General features: G+C 32.6%; 2 protein-coding genes across 2 annotated transcripts; one reads left to right on the forward strand and one right to left on the reverse strand.

Moving 5' to 3' along the window:
* The first annotated feature begins 684 nt into the window (after positions 1-684).
* LOC120196724 lies at positions 685-2,099 on the forward strand. The gene has a single exon (XM_039198461.1). It carries the CDS (start codon positions 1,190-1,192, stop codon positions 2,012-2,014), a length of 825 nt encoding a protein of 274 aa, XP_039054392.1. The 5' UTR covers positions 685-1,189; the 3' UTR covers positions 2,015-2,099.
* A 14,905-nt stretch (positions 2,100-17,004) lies between these two features.
* On the reverse strand, positions 17,005-17,256 carry LOC120196539. Its single transcript, XM_039198328.1, has one exon. The coding sequence runs from the start codon at positions 17,254-17,256 to the stop codon at positions 17,005-17,007; it is 252 nt and encodes an 83-aa protein (XP_039054259.1).
* Positions 17,257-17,466: the final 210 nt, after the last annotated feature.

Consider the following 17,466-nt stretch of genomic DNA (forward strand, 5'->3'; position numbering starts at 1 on the left):
TATATGTTAATTCTTAAATTCTACTATTAGAGACAATTTATAATCGACAAGGACCAATTTTGGGCGTTGTGGGGGTTTTAATCTTTCTCCAAACGTAATCAACCACGAATCCCTTTTTATTATTAAAAAGAATGAATTTTTGGTTAAAAGCAGAACAGTTTATCTTTTAACTGATGTTTTCTTAAAAACTCTTTTAAAAGATGATTTTTAGGTATTCGACCTACCTGACCCAAAAGGCCGATGAAGACTCCCAAAATATTTCATTAAAAACCATTTATTTATCCACATTATTTTTCCTGGTAAGTAAAATTTTGTTCCCGAAAAAAAATCGGTTACGACACACTATATTAGTTGACACACTATATTTGTTGAAATGACGTGAATACTTGCAGTTTTGTTGACACTATAAATGAACATTAACATCCCATTTTTTCTTCCAAATTTCATGCTCAAAAAGTAGATGGTTATATAACAATTATAAAAATTTTGCAGGCCTAGTCCTAGATTGTCTTTTAGCTTTATTCCAATGTTCTTTTGGTTTTAGCCCCACCAGAGCATAAACTTTTGTTAACCTCTTTAGGCCTCCACAATTGTATCGGTGAAAGTGGCTAATGGCTAATGGCTAATGGCTAATGGCTAATGGCTAATGGCTAATGGCTAATGGCTAATGGCTAATGGCTAATGGCTAATGGCTAGCGTGGGAGATCCTAGGCCCTATATTCCATTGTTGGACAAGAAAATATCCCTGTTTGCTTCGCCTGCACTGACTTGTTCATTTTCCGTTGTACCTTTTGCAGTAGCTTTTTATTGTTTATATTCCACTTGTCTCCCTATTTCTCTCTCTGCAATTCAAAATTGCCTAGTTTTTGCTGTATAAAACCCACTTTTCTGCAATTCCAAGGAACACCCTACCACTGTTCTTGAATTACGAAACTTTCAGTTTGTAATTTTGTATTTACTTCAAACCATGGGATGTTCTACAACTTCTACAACTAACTGTGATGATGGAGGGAAACGGGAAGCTGAGGACGATGAAGCATCGTCATTGTGTGATCTGCCAGTCCAATTGATTAAAGAAGATAACCAAATTCACACAAGGAATGAAGATGACGAAGAATCCCAAGCAACTAAAACCGATGAAGATTTCAACTTTGGTTTTTTGTGTGGCTCTCTTTCAACTTAACCGGAAATGTGTGCTGCTGATGAAGTGTTCTTTCAAGGCCAGATTCTGCCCCTCCGTCTCTCAGTTAGCTCAGCCAGTGGGCTCACAGGGTGCCGCGAAGATAGCTTGTCAAGGTCCGAATCCATGGACCATGGTTCATTGAGTAGGTTTACTAGTGTTAGTAGCAGTAGCAGGAGCAGCAGCTTCAATTCCATCTCAAATGACAGTTCAAGTTATTACAAGTCAAAGCCAGTGAAAACCAGAAACAACTTCAACATACATCCAAGTCCAAAACCTCATATAAGATCGTCCAGAGCTCATCGGCCAGTAAATGTCGGCAGGCGAAACCCGAAATCATCGATGTGGGATTTTTTCAGGTTAGGCTTGGTTCGAGCACCAGAGCTCGAATTAACAGACTTGAAAACTCGTAGCAGCAACAACAACAACGGCAATAAAATTTCCGTCAGCCGAAACAACAGTTGTAATAGTTATAGCAGTAACGACAGTTCAAGCACCAAGAAAAGCACAACCAAGATTGTTAACAAAAGTGGTGAAGTAGTAAAAAATCCGCAAAATTTTAACAAAGGGTTCCTGGGGAAGAGAATAGGATCGTTGAGTGGTTGTAAATGTTCGGTTAATGCAGTCGAAACAGTTCCATTGAACGACATAACGGTGATCAAACGCAGCAACAAAATTGACGCCATGGAAGACGAGAAGAAGCTTCTGCAAGAATTGAAGATGAAGAAGAAAAGGAAAGAAAAGCAAGTTTTCTTACGTAATCGAACGTTTGAATGGTTAACAGAACTTTCACATGGAAGCTATGTCCATGAATCCTTAAAAGAACACCCATGAATAATTCCTCGCATGCTTACTTTTTCATTTCTTTTATCAGTATCACTTTTTTCCGTTTATTTTATGGATTATATATATTGAAATACTTCAAATTGCAGACTCTTGTAGCCAGAAAATCTGTGTTTTTCATTTTTAAATGACTGAATCCACGTTTCTGATGTATCTTAATGATTGAAAGACAGTAGTAGCAGCCGTGATGGGTGCAAATAAATGAAATTCAATATTAAAAGGAAAGGAAAATCAAACGAAGTGGCGGTGGTGGTGGAGGTGACTATCATGATTAAAGTTGTAAACTTTAACAGTACATGAAACAGCGATTCGTGACGGTCACTAGACGATCTCACATGAAACAGAACAGCCAACAAAAGAAAAGTAATGTAAAATATAAAAGGAAAACGGATAGTTCTTTCAATTTACAATCTCGTTTGTCGCTTTGATGATTTCATGATTACGAAAACGAAGGGTTAACGGCTTTTTGTCCGTCTTATATTGTTTCATTATTTGATTTGATCAGGATATTTGATTAATTATATAGATCCAATAATTCATTCGATGTACTTACTATCTTAAAATCTTAATTATATTGTATTATGATTCATTCGTAGTTTAATCTATTTTAATTATATGAGAATATTATTCCATTGCCCTATTTTTTCCCCTTTTTCCTTAACTGCAGTTAGTTTTTATCTTCTTCATCTTTGTGATTGACGGCACTAGTCTTGGTGTTAATTGTCGACTCTGCCTTTATGACACATTTTTCTCTGTTTTTAAGGCATGTTTTCGGTTGTTTGGTGGTTGTTCTTCTTTTTTATTTTTTTAGGGTTAGATTTGACATCGCCACGACTGATCAAGATGATGCTTATTTGTTGTCATGCTGATCTTTCATGCTTTGGACCCTCGGATTGAATTTGGATATGCGATTTGTGTTCGTAGATAGTATATTCACGTCGCTCGATTTTGATTTATAGTTGTTCGGTGTTCTTTCAATAGTTTCATCATATTTTGTGGTTCGTTTACCGATGCAGTTAGATCTATTCGTATCTATATTTTGTTCGAGTTTATTTAGTTAGGTTTTTTAAACTTTTCCCTTGTATGGTCCTTGTGTGATCTTAAGTGGCTAGATTGTTTGTGTTTAGGAAAATGTCTTACTATTAGGAAAATGTCTTATTATATGTTTAGTTTACGATTTTAGTTGTAACCCTTCATTGTAATTTGAATATTTTTCTTTTTTTAATAAAAGTAGAGGCTTCTATAAAATAAATTATATGAGAATATTTTACACGAATCAAATTATTTCAGCAATTAAATGGATAGTCATTGTCTTTAAAATTTTAGGGTTCGAACACCAACATCTACAGAGATGTTTGAACGTTTATAACCCCGTCCATTTCACCCTCCATCACCCCTGTTGCTGCAACAATGATTACTTAGTCCAAACTTGGAGTAGATATATTAGTTGCATTACTTCTGTCCCTTTTAGAATATAACTCTCTATCCAGGTTACTTAAACAGGTCCAACCTTTGAGAAATGTTATAATCTTTATCATGTCAATATGTTTATATATATTCTCACTGATTATTAGGATGGCAAAAATAAACCAAATCTAGCAAGTTTTATCTAATCTCAATCTATTAAAAATATATATTTGAGGCCACGCATAACGGTTTTTTTAACCAAATATAAGCCATTAAAATTATTTCCTATTTTAGCACCTATTTTTTATTATTTCCCGAATTGATATACTTTTGTGCCACGTGGGACAAATGCATATTATATTAAAATGTTTCTGAAAGTGTGTCTTGTAGGACTTGCCTTTTGTCTATGTGACGATAATATGGACACATATTAGGTTAAAATAAAAGAAAGAATAAAAAGGGATAAAAAGATATGCATATCTCCAATATACTTCTCTCTAAACTTATGTAGAAACATCTCTCAAGTAGGGCTGTAAAAAGCTGACCCGAACTGCAAAACTGACTGAAACCGACTCGAGTTAAAATTGTTTTTGATCTGCACTGTGGCGATCCGAAATCGACTCGAGTCAAAACTGGTGTTAACTTGAACCCGAGTTGGACCTGGAAATTGTGGATCCGAACCCGACCTGCATCCGACCTGAGAACGACCTAAACCCGAATTGAACTGAAAATATGATACTCAAACCCTAACTACATCCGACTGATATAAACCCAAACCCGAGATTAACCTGGTAAATAATTGGTATTACCCGACCTGTTTTCAACTTGACCTGTTTTTAACTTAACCTGTAAATGATCTAACTTGTTAATGACTTGATCTGATATTTACCTGACTTATATATTACCATGGACGAAATTATAAGATTTTAATAAAATTATGAGTTTTTTAGCTTATGATGTAATTAAAAATTATATGATTACTTTTTAAATTTATAAAATATTATTATGATAATTAAATTAATAAATAGACCTATATATAAATTATTAATAAAATTATTTAAATGTAAATTAGATAAACAGGATTAATAATGCAAAGGAAAATTATTAGTTTAATTTATAAAATATAGTTTACACAACACAACACAAAACCCAATTCCCATATGCAATGGGGTAAGGGGGAGGTAGGATAGTAGGCTGCCCCCAACGCCAGGTTGAGAGTAGCTTCCGTGGAAGACCTCTGGCAATCAGGAAATTAAAAATATAGATAAAATACAATGCATGTATAAATAAATACAAAAATACATAGTTGAACGTAATATGCAGTTATTAAATCATATATCATATGCGCGTCTGTAATGGGCAGTAATAAAAAAAATCCCTGCAAAAAATCTCTGTATATAGACAGAAACGTAAGACCCGACTAAAATTAAAAGTGGAGAGAATGATACACATAAGTCAAACGATAGCAAGCCCAGTTCTAAGCCTTCATAATACCATAACAGAACGAATAAAAGTATAAGTCATGGAAATTACTACAAAGGCATTAAAAGAAGACAGAGATGATACCTAGAGATGTGACCACACTACTCGACTATCCTATCTTAAGTCTCCATACTTTCCTATCAGAGGTCATGTCCTCGGTAAGGGCTAATCCATCAAATCAGATCTCAAGCAGTCTTCCCACTTCCGCCTTGGTCATCATCTTCTTCTGGCACCGTCGACTGTAATCGACTCTACCTCCGACGCATCTGACGGTAGTCGCCTAAGGACATGCCCAAACCACCGTAGTCTTCCTTCCCTCAATTTTTCGGAAACAGGCACCACCCCAAGGACATCATAATAGCAGAGTTTGTTTCATATCCCATAGAGTCCTACCGCATGTCCATCGAAGCATTCTCTTCTGCGGCCTCTATCCTCCTTACATGATCTTCTTGGTTGCCCAACATTCGATCCATACAACCGGGTCTTATTGCCATCTATAAAATTTTCCCTAAGTTTAGAGGCACCTTCTTGTCACAAAAACTCCAGTAGCGGCCCTCCACTTTAGCATCCCGCCTTTATACAGTGTAACTCATCATCTACCCCCATCTTTATGTCATAGACCCTAGGTACTTGAAACAATTCTTTGAGTGAGAACGTGTCTTCTATGCATACTTTTACATCTTCTTCGTTTTGGTCCCTACTGAAGTTTGAACATAAATACTCTGTCTTATCAATATTGATCCTTAAACCTTTTTCTTCCAAAGCAGTCTTCCAGGTAGCCAGTCTACTATTCAACTCAGATTTTGTTTCAGCAACTAGGACAATGTCGTCAGTGAAAAGCATACACCATGGTACACCGTCTGGTGTCGCACAACAGATGTCGTCATAATCAAGGCGAAGATGTAAGGGCTAAGAGCCGACCCCTGGTGGAGTCCGATTTCCACCGGGAATGCCTCGGTGTCGCCAATTGTAGTCCTGACGTATGTAGTAGATCTACAATACATATCACGAATCGCCCGGATATAAATAGTTGGGATCCGTCTCGTTTCCAAAGTCTTCCAAATCGTATCGCGAGGAACGCTATCATAAGCCTTCTCAAGGTCAATGAACGCTATGTGAAGATCTCTAGACTTTTCCCTATATTTCTCCATAAGTCGTCGAAGTAGATGAATCGCCTCCGTGGTAGACCTGCCTGGCATAAAGCCAAATTGGTTTTCTGAAACCCTAGTACTTGTATCAACCTAGCCTATCACCCTTCCATAGCTTCATGGTATGACTGAGTAGTTTAATACCTCTGTAGTTACCACAACGTTGGGGATCTCCTTTATTCTTATAGATTGGTATCACCGTGGACTCTCTCCATCCTCTGGCATCTTGGCAGTCTCTAAAATAATATTAAAGATATTGGTCAACCACTTAACTCCCTCTTCTCCTAGGGCCAACCACACAGTGATAGGAATTTGATCAGGACCGACAGCTTTGTCCCTTCCCATCTTTCTAAGAGCCATTTTGACTTCCTCAAACCCAATCCTACTTGTAGGGCAGTCATTGGCCGAAGTATGATGGTCGGATGACCCATCAACGGTACTATCTCTACAGGGAGAGACACCGTCATTAAATAAGCCAAAGAAGTAACTACCCAAACCTCTTAATATCATGATCTTTCGCTATAAGAACACCATTTGTCCTTAATAAATCTAATGCTACCTAGATCCTTTTCCTATTCCCTAGATTTTGCAAGCCTAAAGATATCGTTTTGTCCTTCCTTGGTGTCTAATCTCTTGTACATTTCCTCGTATGCCTTATCATTTGCTTTAGCCATCGTTTTCTTGGCTTTCCGCTTTGCCTCCTTGTATCTTTGTTTAGCTCTCGACCTTTCTTCGTCGTCATTGCATTGTAAAAACTCCTTGAAGCAAGTTTGCTTTGTCTTCACCTTAGTTTGGACTTCGTCGTTCCACCACCACGATTCTTTATGTTCCTTGGCCTTCCCTGTCGACAACCCAGGGTGTTTTGCCCACCTCTCTGATGGAATTTGCCATAATTTTCCATAACAAATCTGCATTATTTGAGTTTGTAATTCCAAAACCTGTATTAGACAAAACCTTACTCCTAAAGTCATCAGCTGTCGCTCCATGTAACTTCTTCCAAAGGATCCTAGGTTTACCTAGTTTAGCCCTCCTATGAGTGTTTCGCCCGTGCGGTACGCGGAACACCAAAACCAACAATTTGTGTTGCGATGCACATGCCTCTTCAGAGAACACCTTACAGTCAATGCAAGCCCATCGATCCCGATTTCGAACCAAGATGTAGTCGATTTGGGTACAATATCCCCCGCTATGAAACGTAATCAAGTTCACATCTCTCTTATTAAATAAGGAGTTAGTGACCACCAAAGTGAGCAGTAGCAATTCAAGCAACGTAGCCCCTCATCGTTCCTGCTACCATAACCGAAACCCCCATGAACACGTTATACCTGTCGGGTATACCTATGGCCATTGAAGTCTCCCCCTATGAAAACTCTTTGGTCCTCCAGAATGCTCCTAAGTACATCATCTAACTGATCCTAGAAGCAACGTTTCTCCCCCTCCTAGGCCAACATGTGGGGCGTACACTGAAAGGACATTCACCACTTCCTCTTCTAATAACCTTAAGCATCATGATCCTATCCGGTATCTACAAACTTCAACTACATTTTCCTTGAGCCTAGAGGATACCAAGATACCCACCCATTTCTAGCATTATCTACGCCTGAATACCACAACTTGTACCCATTACTCTCTGGCGCGAGCCCCTTTCCAGTCTCCTGAATACATGCAAAATCTATTTCCTATTATTAAGTGCGTCGGTCAGCTCCAGCAGCCTAGCATTTAATGTGCCTACATTCAAGAGCAAACTCTAGTCTAGTCTCCTTGTCACCACTCTGTCGAGCCCTCCCCTATACGCCCCATGGGCTCTAAAAGAAGGACATGACCTCAAGAAATCATCTAGTCGAAGCTATAAGAAACTATGAAAAATGAATCCAAAGAAGACAGAAGATGCACCAATAAAACGATAGAGAATTGAGGGATACTAAAAAGCCTAGTTGGTTACTAAGTAGGATTTTAATTTATTGCTAGTAAGTTTATTAGCAATTATAAGATAAAATGCGTAAAACACTATAATATCCCTAAAAAGATTTTTAATTTGATATCAAGTAATATAATGAAATTTTAAAAAAGATGCCAAAATAAGATCTAAAAGATTAATAAAAAACAATAGTATGTAGAAACTACACTACGAAGCATGTAACTAGATATTTCCAAATTTACAGTCGGAAGTAGCCGAATCTAGTCAAAACAGTGCCTTGGAAGTAACGAACGAAAGAAAGGAGCGAAATCCAACTAGATCTATGACAAACAAAGAAAATTAAAGTTACCAGAAACAGAACTGAAAGAGATCGGAGAAAAGCTTCAACAATTTGAATGAAATTTGAACTAAAGCAGTGCGAGCGTGTTTTCTCTTCTTCGTCTTTTGTCAACAGAAGAATACACCTATGTAGTTGATAATGGCATTTAAAATTTGGAAACTTAAGAAGATTATAACAATAATGATTAATAAGAAGGAACAGAAAGTAATTTAAAAGAAGATGCAGTTGAATTTTTAAAGTAAATAAAGCAATAAATCTTGAATTTTCAGATCTGGAAAATAGTGTGATGGAGATGGTTTCAAAGAATTCCTCAGCGTATGGAATTGAAGACGCAAAAAGAAGAAAACGTTGGTCTGAAATTTGGGTGTGATTTAGAACACAAACACAAAATTCTCTTGAAAAGAAGAAAAAGATTTCAACTTCAATAAACTGAGTTAGGACACGAAAATAGAAATGAAAAAATCGAACCGAAAATACAAAAAGTTGGGCTTTAAAGTTTTGTTAAAATAGGATCACGAAGAATCGTACTTTTGAAGGGGAAAGGGAATCACCCAATTGTGACTTTATTCCAAAGCAAAAGAAAGATGTTTAAATTATATAGTTTAATCTATCTAAAGAAAAAATAATAATATTTCTGAGTATATAGTTTGATTTGACAGTCGGTGAATGGATTTTTTCAGTATATGTTTCTGAGTTTGAACCTTGTTTCAGCCTAGAATCTGTCTGGGTAGATTCGTCTTTGATGGACAAGGTTGTTGCCTACCCATCATCCACGGTGAGGGAGCTCGTCGGAGTCTCGCTAGTAAAGGTTCCCGAGATGGAAGAGTCTCGATGTTTCATTGGCGGCTCACTGGCGGGGGCGGAGTATGGTGCACAGATGCTGTGAAAGCGGCTGAAGTTCTAGTGATAGAAGTAGAACATGCTGTTAGTATAGGTCCCAAGGCATATTATAATACGGTAGCTTCGCTCTGCCAGAGGAACGTTTATGTCAATGAAACGGAGGCAGCTAATATGGGGCTAGTGGAAAGGAGGGATGTGGATATTCCTATTGTAGAGGTATCCTCAAGTAGAGTAGTGGACGAGGACGTTTCAGTAAATTCATACATTGTGGAAATGGCTCAATCCCAGAAGCCTAACCAGGTTATTTCCATTTCACAAGACAATATGTTTTTATCAAAAGATGTCAAAGGGTCGATCGTGAATGTAAATAGAAGTGTATGCACTAGCATCGCATTAAAAAGAAAAAAGAAGAATATGAGGAGTTAAAAGTTAAGTCTAGCTGCTAGAATGGGTGTGGCTGACCGAGGTATTCCTGCGAGGGCGAACTATGTTGATCGGATGAAGCTAGAAAATAAAGCGGTGGTAACGTTTTGTGTGGGTGAGGCACCGGTGTTGTTTTCTCAGCTTCGAAAGGTGGTTATTCAAAGTTTGGAGAATTATGAGCTCTTGGGTAAGCATTGATTTGGGAAACAAGGAGGTTGTCGGAGATGGTGCTCTATCATGTAGGTTCCCGCATGATACTCCTTTTGGTGAAAATAAGGAGGTTGTCGGGTGACTGTAAGCTCTATTTCGAGCTTCAAGTTTTTTTATTGGATTAGGGTCAACATGGTATGGGCGTTAGAGTGGGGTAGGGCGTAGTGAGTAAATGGGAGCATGGGTGGAGTTTGCTTGGTTGTGGTGCTAGCGTGGGAGGCATGGGTGGTTCTCCCACTTTTTGCAAAAAACAACTCTATAAATAATGGTTTGACCTAAGTTTAGTATAGTGGGGTTTGACCTGGTTATTTAGTAGTGCCCTTAGTTTCTTACCATTGGCTTTGTTGTTTGTGTATGTTGCTCAGTGTGTTCTCTATTCATAATGTCGGTTGGTCTGTGTTGGTCTTATTATGTGTCGGATTGGGGCTTGTGGTAGGATGGGGGTAAGGTTTGAATCATGTAAGAGTGTTATGTGTATTTGATCATTACCACCCTAAGGTACACTCTTTTTCCTCCATTTAGGATTAGAGAGGTTTTTTAATGAGGTCCTTGAGGTGATGTACTTTTTTTCCTTCTTAATACAAAGTACACTCTTTCAAAAAAAGAAAAAGAAAAAATAATATTAATAAAGAAAGTATTTATTATGTAATATATATTAACGTTTAACAATATTAATATAAATAACTTTGGCAATAAAATGATAATTAATTTGATAATAAATGAATATTAGTATTGGACGTGATTAATTCTCTAAAATATTTACCTGACTTGACATTTACCTGACTTATATATTATCATTGACGAAATTATATGATTTTAATAAAATTATGAGTTTTTGAGTTTATGATATAACTAAAAAATTAATATGATTAATTTTTAAATGTTATAATAAAATATTTATTATGATAATTAAATTAATAAATAGACCTATTATATAAAATTATTTAATAAAATTAATAAAATTATTTAAATGTAAATTATATAAAACATGATTAATTAGGTGTTAAATAATTAGTATGCCACATTGCATATTATATGGTTCATAAATAGTAGTACATGTCATATTAATTTCATTTGCATAATTAGTATTTTAGTTGCATGTTAGGTTAATTCACATTCATAGCCCATTTATTTTGTTGTTATGAATAAGTAATAATACAACTCAAAATAAGTCCATTTACATTAGTTTACATAGGCCAATACATAAGCCCACTCTTTTATTACAAATATATATGCATTAGTACTAGTTCATTAACATTAGGGTTTAAGGTTTAGGGTTTAGTATTTAGTGTTTATGGTTTAAAGTTTAGGGTTTATGGGTTATGATTTAGAGTTTAGGGTTTCTATAAATTATATATTTTATTACTTTATATAGTTTTATGCATAGTGTTTCTATAAACTATATAAGTAATTTACTTTATATAGTTTTTATATATATATAGGTTATATATATATATAGGTTATATATACTATACATGGTTTATACATACATATTATATAAAATTATTTAATAAAAATAATAAAATTATTTAAATGTAAATTATATAAAACAAGATTAATTAGGTGTTAAATAATTAGTATGTCACATTGCATATTATATGGTTCATAAATAGTAGTACATGTCATATTAATTTCATTTGCATAATTAGTATTTTAGTTGCATTTAGGTTAATTCACATTAATAGCCCATTTATTTTTTTGTTATGAATATGTAATAACAAAACCCAAAAATAAGTTCATTTTCATTAGTGCTAGTCTATTTACATTAGTTTACATAGGCCCAATACATAAGCACACTCTTTTATTACAAAAATATATGTATTAGTGTTGGTCTATTTACATTAGGGTTTAGGGTTTAGAGCTTAGTGTTTATGATTTAAAGTTTAGGGTTTATGGGTTATGGTTTAGGGTTTAGGGTTTCTATAAATTATATACTTTATTACTTTATATAGTTTATGTATAGTGTTTCTATAAACTGTATAAGTAATTTACTTTATATAGTTTATATATATATAGGATATATATATATATATATATATATAAAAGATATATACTATACATGGTCTATACATACTATACATGGTTTATTCATACATATTATATAAAAGTATTTAATAAAATTATTTAAATGTAAATTATATAAAACATGATTAATTAGGTGTTAAATAATTAGTATGTCATATTGCATATTATATGGTTCATAAATAGTAGTACATGTCATATTAATTTCATTTGCATAATTAGTATTTTAGTTGCATGTTAGGTTAATTCACATTCATAGCCCATTTATTTTGTTGTTATGAATAAGTAATAATAAAACCCAAAAATAAGTCCATTTGCAATAGTACTAGTCCATTTACATTAGTTTACATATGCCCAATACATAAGCTCACTCTTTTATTATAAATATATATGCATTAGGGCTAGTCCATTATATTAGGGTTTAGGGTTTATGATTTAAAGTTTAGGGGTTATAATTTAGGGGTTTAGGTTTCTATAAACTATATACTTTATATAGTTTATGCATAGTGTTTCTATAAACTATATAAGTAATTTACTTTATATAGTTTATATATATATAGGCTATATATATATAGTTTATATATACTATACATGGTTTATACATACATATTATATAAAATTATTTAAAAAAATTAATAAAATTATTTAAATGTAAATTATGTAAAACATGATTAATTAGGTATTAAATAATTAGTATGTCACATTGCATATTATATGGTTCATAAATAGTAGTACATGTCATATTAATTTCATTTGCATAATTAGTATTTTAGTTGCATGTTAGGTTAATTCACATTAATAGCACATTTATTTTGTTGTTATGAATAAGTAATAATAAAACCAAAAAATAAGTCCATTTACATTAGTACTAGTCCATTTACATTAGTTTACATAGGCCCAATACATAAACCCACTATTTTATTACAAATATATAAGCATTAGTGCTAGTCTATTTATATTAGGGTTTATGGTTTCTATAAACTATATACTTTATTATTTTATATAGTTTATGCATAGTGTTTCTATAAACTATATAAGTAATTTACTTTATATAGTTTATATATACTATACATGGTTTATACATACATATTATATAAAATTATTTAAATGTAAATTATATAAAACATGATTAATTAGGTGTTAAATAATTAGTATGTCACATTGCATATTATATGGTTCATACATAGTAGTACATGTCATATTAATTTCATTTTCATAATTAGTATTTTAGTTGCATGTTAGGTTAATTCACATTAATAGCCCATTTATTTTTTTGTTATGAATAAGTAATAATAAAACCCAAAAATAAGTCCCTTTGCATTAGTGCTAATCCATTTACATTAGTTTACATAAGCTCAACACATAGCCCACTCTTTTATTACAAATATTTTGCATTAGTGCTAGTCCATTTACATTAGTTTACATAGGCCCAATACATAGCCCACTCTTTTATTACAAATATATATGCATTACTGCTAGTTCATTTATATTATAATTTATGGTTTAGGGTTTATAGTTTAGAGTTTAGGGTTTTTATAACCTATATACTTTATTACTTTATATAGTTTATGCATAGTGTTTCTATAAACTATATAAGTAATTAACTTTATATAGTTTATATATATATAGGCTATATATATATAGTTTATATATACTATACATGGTTTATACATACATATTATATAAAATTATTTAATAAAATTAATAAAATTATTTAAATGTAAATTATATAAAACATGATTAATTAGGTGTTAAATAATTAGTATGTCACATTGCATATTATATGGTTCATAAATAGTAGGACATGCCATATTAATTTCATTTGCATAATTAGTATTTTAGTTGCATGTTAGGTCAATTCACATTAATAGCCCATTTATTTTGTGGTTATGAATAAGTAATAATATAACCCAAAAATAAGTTCATTTGCAATAGTGCTAGTCCATTTACATTAGTTTACATAGACACAATACATAAGCCCACTCTTTTATTACAAATATATATGCATTAGTGCTAGTCCATTTACATTAAGGTTTTGGTTTAGTGTTTAGGGTTTAAAGTTTAGGGTTTAGGGTTTATGGTTTAGGGTTTAGGGTTTTTATAAACTATATACTTTATTACTTTATATAATTTATGCATAGTGTTTCTATAAAGTATATAAGTAATTTAATTTATATAGTTTATATATATAGTTTATATACACTATACATGATTTATACATACATTTACTATAAGTAACATATATAGTTTAGGGGGTTAGGGTTTAGGATTCATGATATAGAGTTTAGGGTTTATGGTTTCTATAAAAATATATACTTTATTACTTTATATAGTTTATGCTTAGTGTTTCTATATATATATATATATATATATATATATATATTGAAAATTAAAAGTAATTAGAATGTATACAAGATTAAATTGCATTGTATTGAAAATTCAAGAAGATATTTACAATTAAACCATGATTAAAATGAAAGAAATGAAAAATCAAATATAAGTGGAAAAATGATGATTGTTGGAGGAGCATGAGCCTAATTAACCCAAAATATCTTGTTGGACACTATCCTTGACGCCTACTTCCCAAATTTTTCTATTCCCTCTAAATTTCCCAAATTCCCTCTAAATTCCCAATTTCCCTATATTCTCAAAATTTCTCTATTTCCCTCTAAATTCCCAAATAAAATCAAAATTTTTAACACAAAAATAATATTTCTTTTAAAAAGTTTTTTCACACCACTTACTTTGAATAATATATATATATACATATATATATATACTATATTAATAAAAACTATAGTTTATAAACTATATACTTTTTTATAGTTTATACATATATAGTTTACATATACAGTTTATATATATAGTTCATATAAACATAATTTATATATATAGCTTATAATAATTATATAGTTTATAATATAAATATAGTTTATATATAAACTTATATTATATATTATATTTTTTTTTCAATTTTTAAATGAATGCAATTTATTATATTTTTCATTATTTCTTCACATTTTGCATTTATTTCGATTTAATCATTTTGTGTTTTTAATTTATTTCAATTTAAAGTCTTTCACTTTTATATGTATTCAATTTGGTCCTTAAATTTATATTTGCATCTTCATTAGGCCATTGTTAGTTGTTATTTATATTTTTGTAACTGGCCTATAACTTTTTAAATGTGTTTAATTTAGTCATTTTTATATTAATTTAAACCTCACATTTTAAATTTATTTCGATTTAGTCCCTTACCTATGTTTGTTGTTTAATTTATATTTTAAAATTTTATTTGTAATTTTACATTTCTTCAATTTTGTCCTTAAATTTATATTTTTTTACAAAATTGATCCATGAATATTTATTTTTCTCTTAATTTACTCGAAATCATATACAATTATAACTTGCAATTCATCAATCACAAAAGATGACAAAATAATTAATCCAAAAATAAAAACGACCTGAACTTAATCCGTATCCGGTAAACATCCGACCTGAATTTTATCTGTCAATGATGTGACCCGATCTGAACGAGATCCGACTGAAGTCCACTCGAAACTGAATTAACCTGGTCTTTATCTGCTTCGGAGCTGAACTGTTTTGACCTGAACTGACATCGATCCGAACTGAAAATGACCTGACCTGAACCCGATCTGGAGCTGGTGTTAAATCAACCTGAAAATAACCCGAACTGATTTGACTTGTACCCAATCTGATCTGAGTCAACCCATCAAATTGACCTGAGTTGACATGTACCCGATTTTACCCGACCTGCCAAGATCCGACTGAAACCTATCCGATTACTTGATTTTACAGCCTTACTCTCAAGTAGGTATCTACAGCAGCATAGTCATCTAAGTCGTCTCTCACCAATCAATCACGTCACCCTTGAGTAAAGCAATAACAGACTCAAGACTACTTTTAGAGACAAGGTGAAGTTGCTTCGATATCTTTAATGTCTTCCCTAGCCACTTATCAGCAAATGATTTATCCTCACTCGATCCATGAAAATCCAGTCTTATACCTTGAGAGCCTCTAACGAGAACTCATGCGAAACGGCTACAATTGGGGCAACTATCAGAGTTATATGTTCTTGCGAAATAACGTTGATTCTCTCTTAAAGTAGTCAGATTGTGGAAGAAGATTTCCTCACAAACTATCGTAGTTTCTAGGATGTCATGATCCTTAATATCGGGAAGAACTGGTCATTATTATCAATAGTGTGAGAGAGAACTCTTCACTCGACTCTCGTGACTACGTCTAGAGTTGTCAGCCAAAACAATAACAAATCTTGTAGTAACGACAACAAGAAAAAATATGTACCATTAAATTTTTAGTTTTAAAAGAGTACATTGTTAGACTCACTCGATCAATTAAAACCCTTCAAAAGGTCGATGAAAGTTTGATAACAAATAAAAACTTTTAGCACCGATTTAGTAAATCGGTTTGACTTTATCAATCAAAGTTTACAACTATTTAATTTTTTTATTAAACTAAAGATGATCATAAAGTAATATGTATTTGGAAGAATCTCTACTCATTTGATAATAAATGTTAAGTAATATCTATTTGAAAGAATCTCTACTCATTTGATAATAAATGTTCAAACACTACTAACATACGATGTTCGAACCTGAGACCTCTAAAAATAACAATCATTTTTTTTAACTATTGAGATAACTTAATTCTTTTAAGTATTGAGATAACTTAATTCGTGTACTAATTTAATTCTTTTATTAGTTCGAGATGATTTAGATAATAAGATTTTCAACCATTTGAAAGTAAACCTTCAAACACTCATACATTTAATTAAAAATGATTGAAATGTTTTTATTTTTTTAAAATAAATATTATCTAAGAGTATCTTCATAGTTTTATAATTTTTAAGTAAAATAAAAAATAATATAATTATTTAAGAATCAAATAAAAATGACAAACGAATTCTTTCTGTTAAAATAAATTTTTAACTAAAGTAATTTTGCTCCACTTATATTCAATAAAGTTTATGACAAGATAAAATATACTCCATATATACACAAAACATCAACAAATCTATAACTCAAATGTTATTTTAGCGAGGAAATGTCAAATCAACAGTTAAATATTTTATTTGATAGCGGAAAGTTCAAAACAGTTAAATATTCGTTAAAGTTGAAGCTTTTTATTAAGCCAAAGCCTGGTTGTGAATTCAAGGGACCCCTTGACGGTTAATGGTATCCGTAGCATGTAAAGGTCGCTCAGAGGAGGGATCGGGAGCGGCAAGAGTGGGGGCGTCGGTGGAGCTAGCAGCACCGTGGCCAGGCTTCGGTTGTTGGTGGCCTTGGGTTCCATACCCTCGACGCTTGTAATCTTCCAAGTCCTTGTACTTCAGATAAGGGCTATCCTCCATTGGCAGTCCCTCCAAGCTGTCTTTCTTCACATCTTCTTCTTGCTTCTCCATTTTCGCTTCTGCTTACTTAGATTATTCCAATGGTGGCTTATATTTAACAATTTTCAGCTTTGCTGTGTGATGCCACATGTTTGATACGTGTTTGCTGGTCGTGACTTGCAACTTTGCACGTGGCGGAACTCATTACATTCTCCCTTATTTATGTGTAACGACGGTTCTATAAATATTTTTAGGACGAGTATATGTGTATTTACAATAGAA

This window comes from Hibiscus syriacus, unplaced genomic scaffold (assembly GCF_006381635.1).
Source record: "Hibiscus syriacus cultivar Baekdansim isolate YM2019G1 unplaced genomic scaffold, ASM638163v2 tig00117034_pilon, whole genome shotgun sequence".
NCBI classification, from domain to species: domain Eukaryota; kingdom Viridiplantae; phylum Streptophyta; class Magnoliopsida; order Malvales; family Malvaceae; genus Hibiscus; species Hibiscus syriacus.

Excerpts from the sequence above, each read along its gene's own strand:
- LOC120196539 (XM_039198328.1), bottom strand. The coding sequence starts at position 17,256 with ATGGAGAAGCAAGAAGAAGATGTGAAGAAAGACAGCTTGGAGGGACTG.
- LOC120196724 (XM_039198461.1), top strand. The coding sequence starts at position 1,190 with ATGTGTGCTGCTGATGAAGTGTTCTTTCAAGGCCAGATTCTGCCCCTC.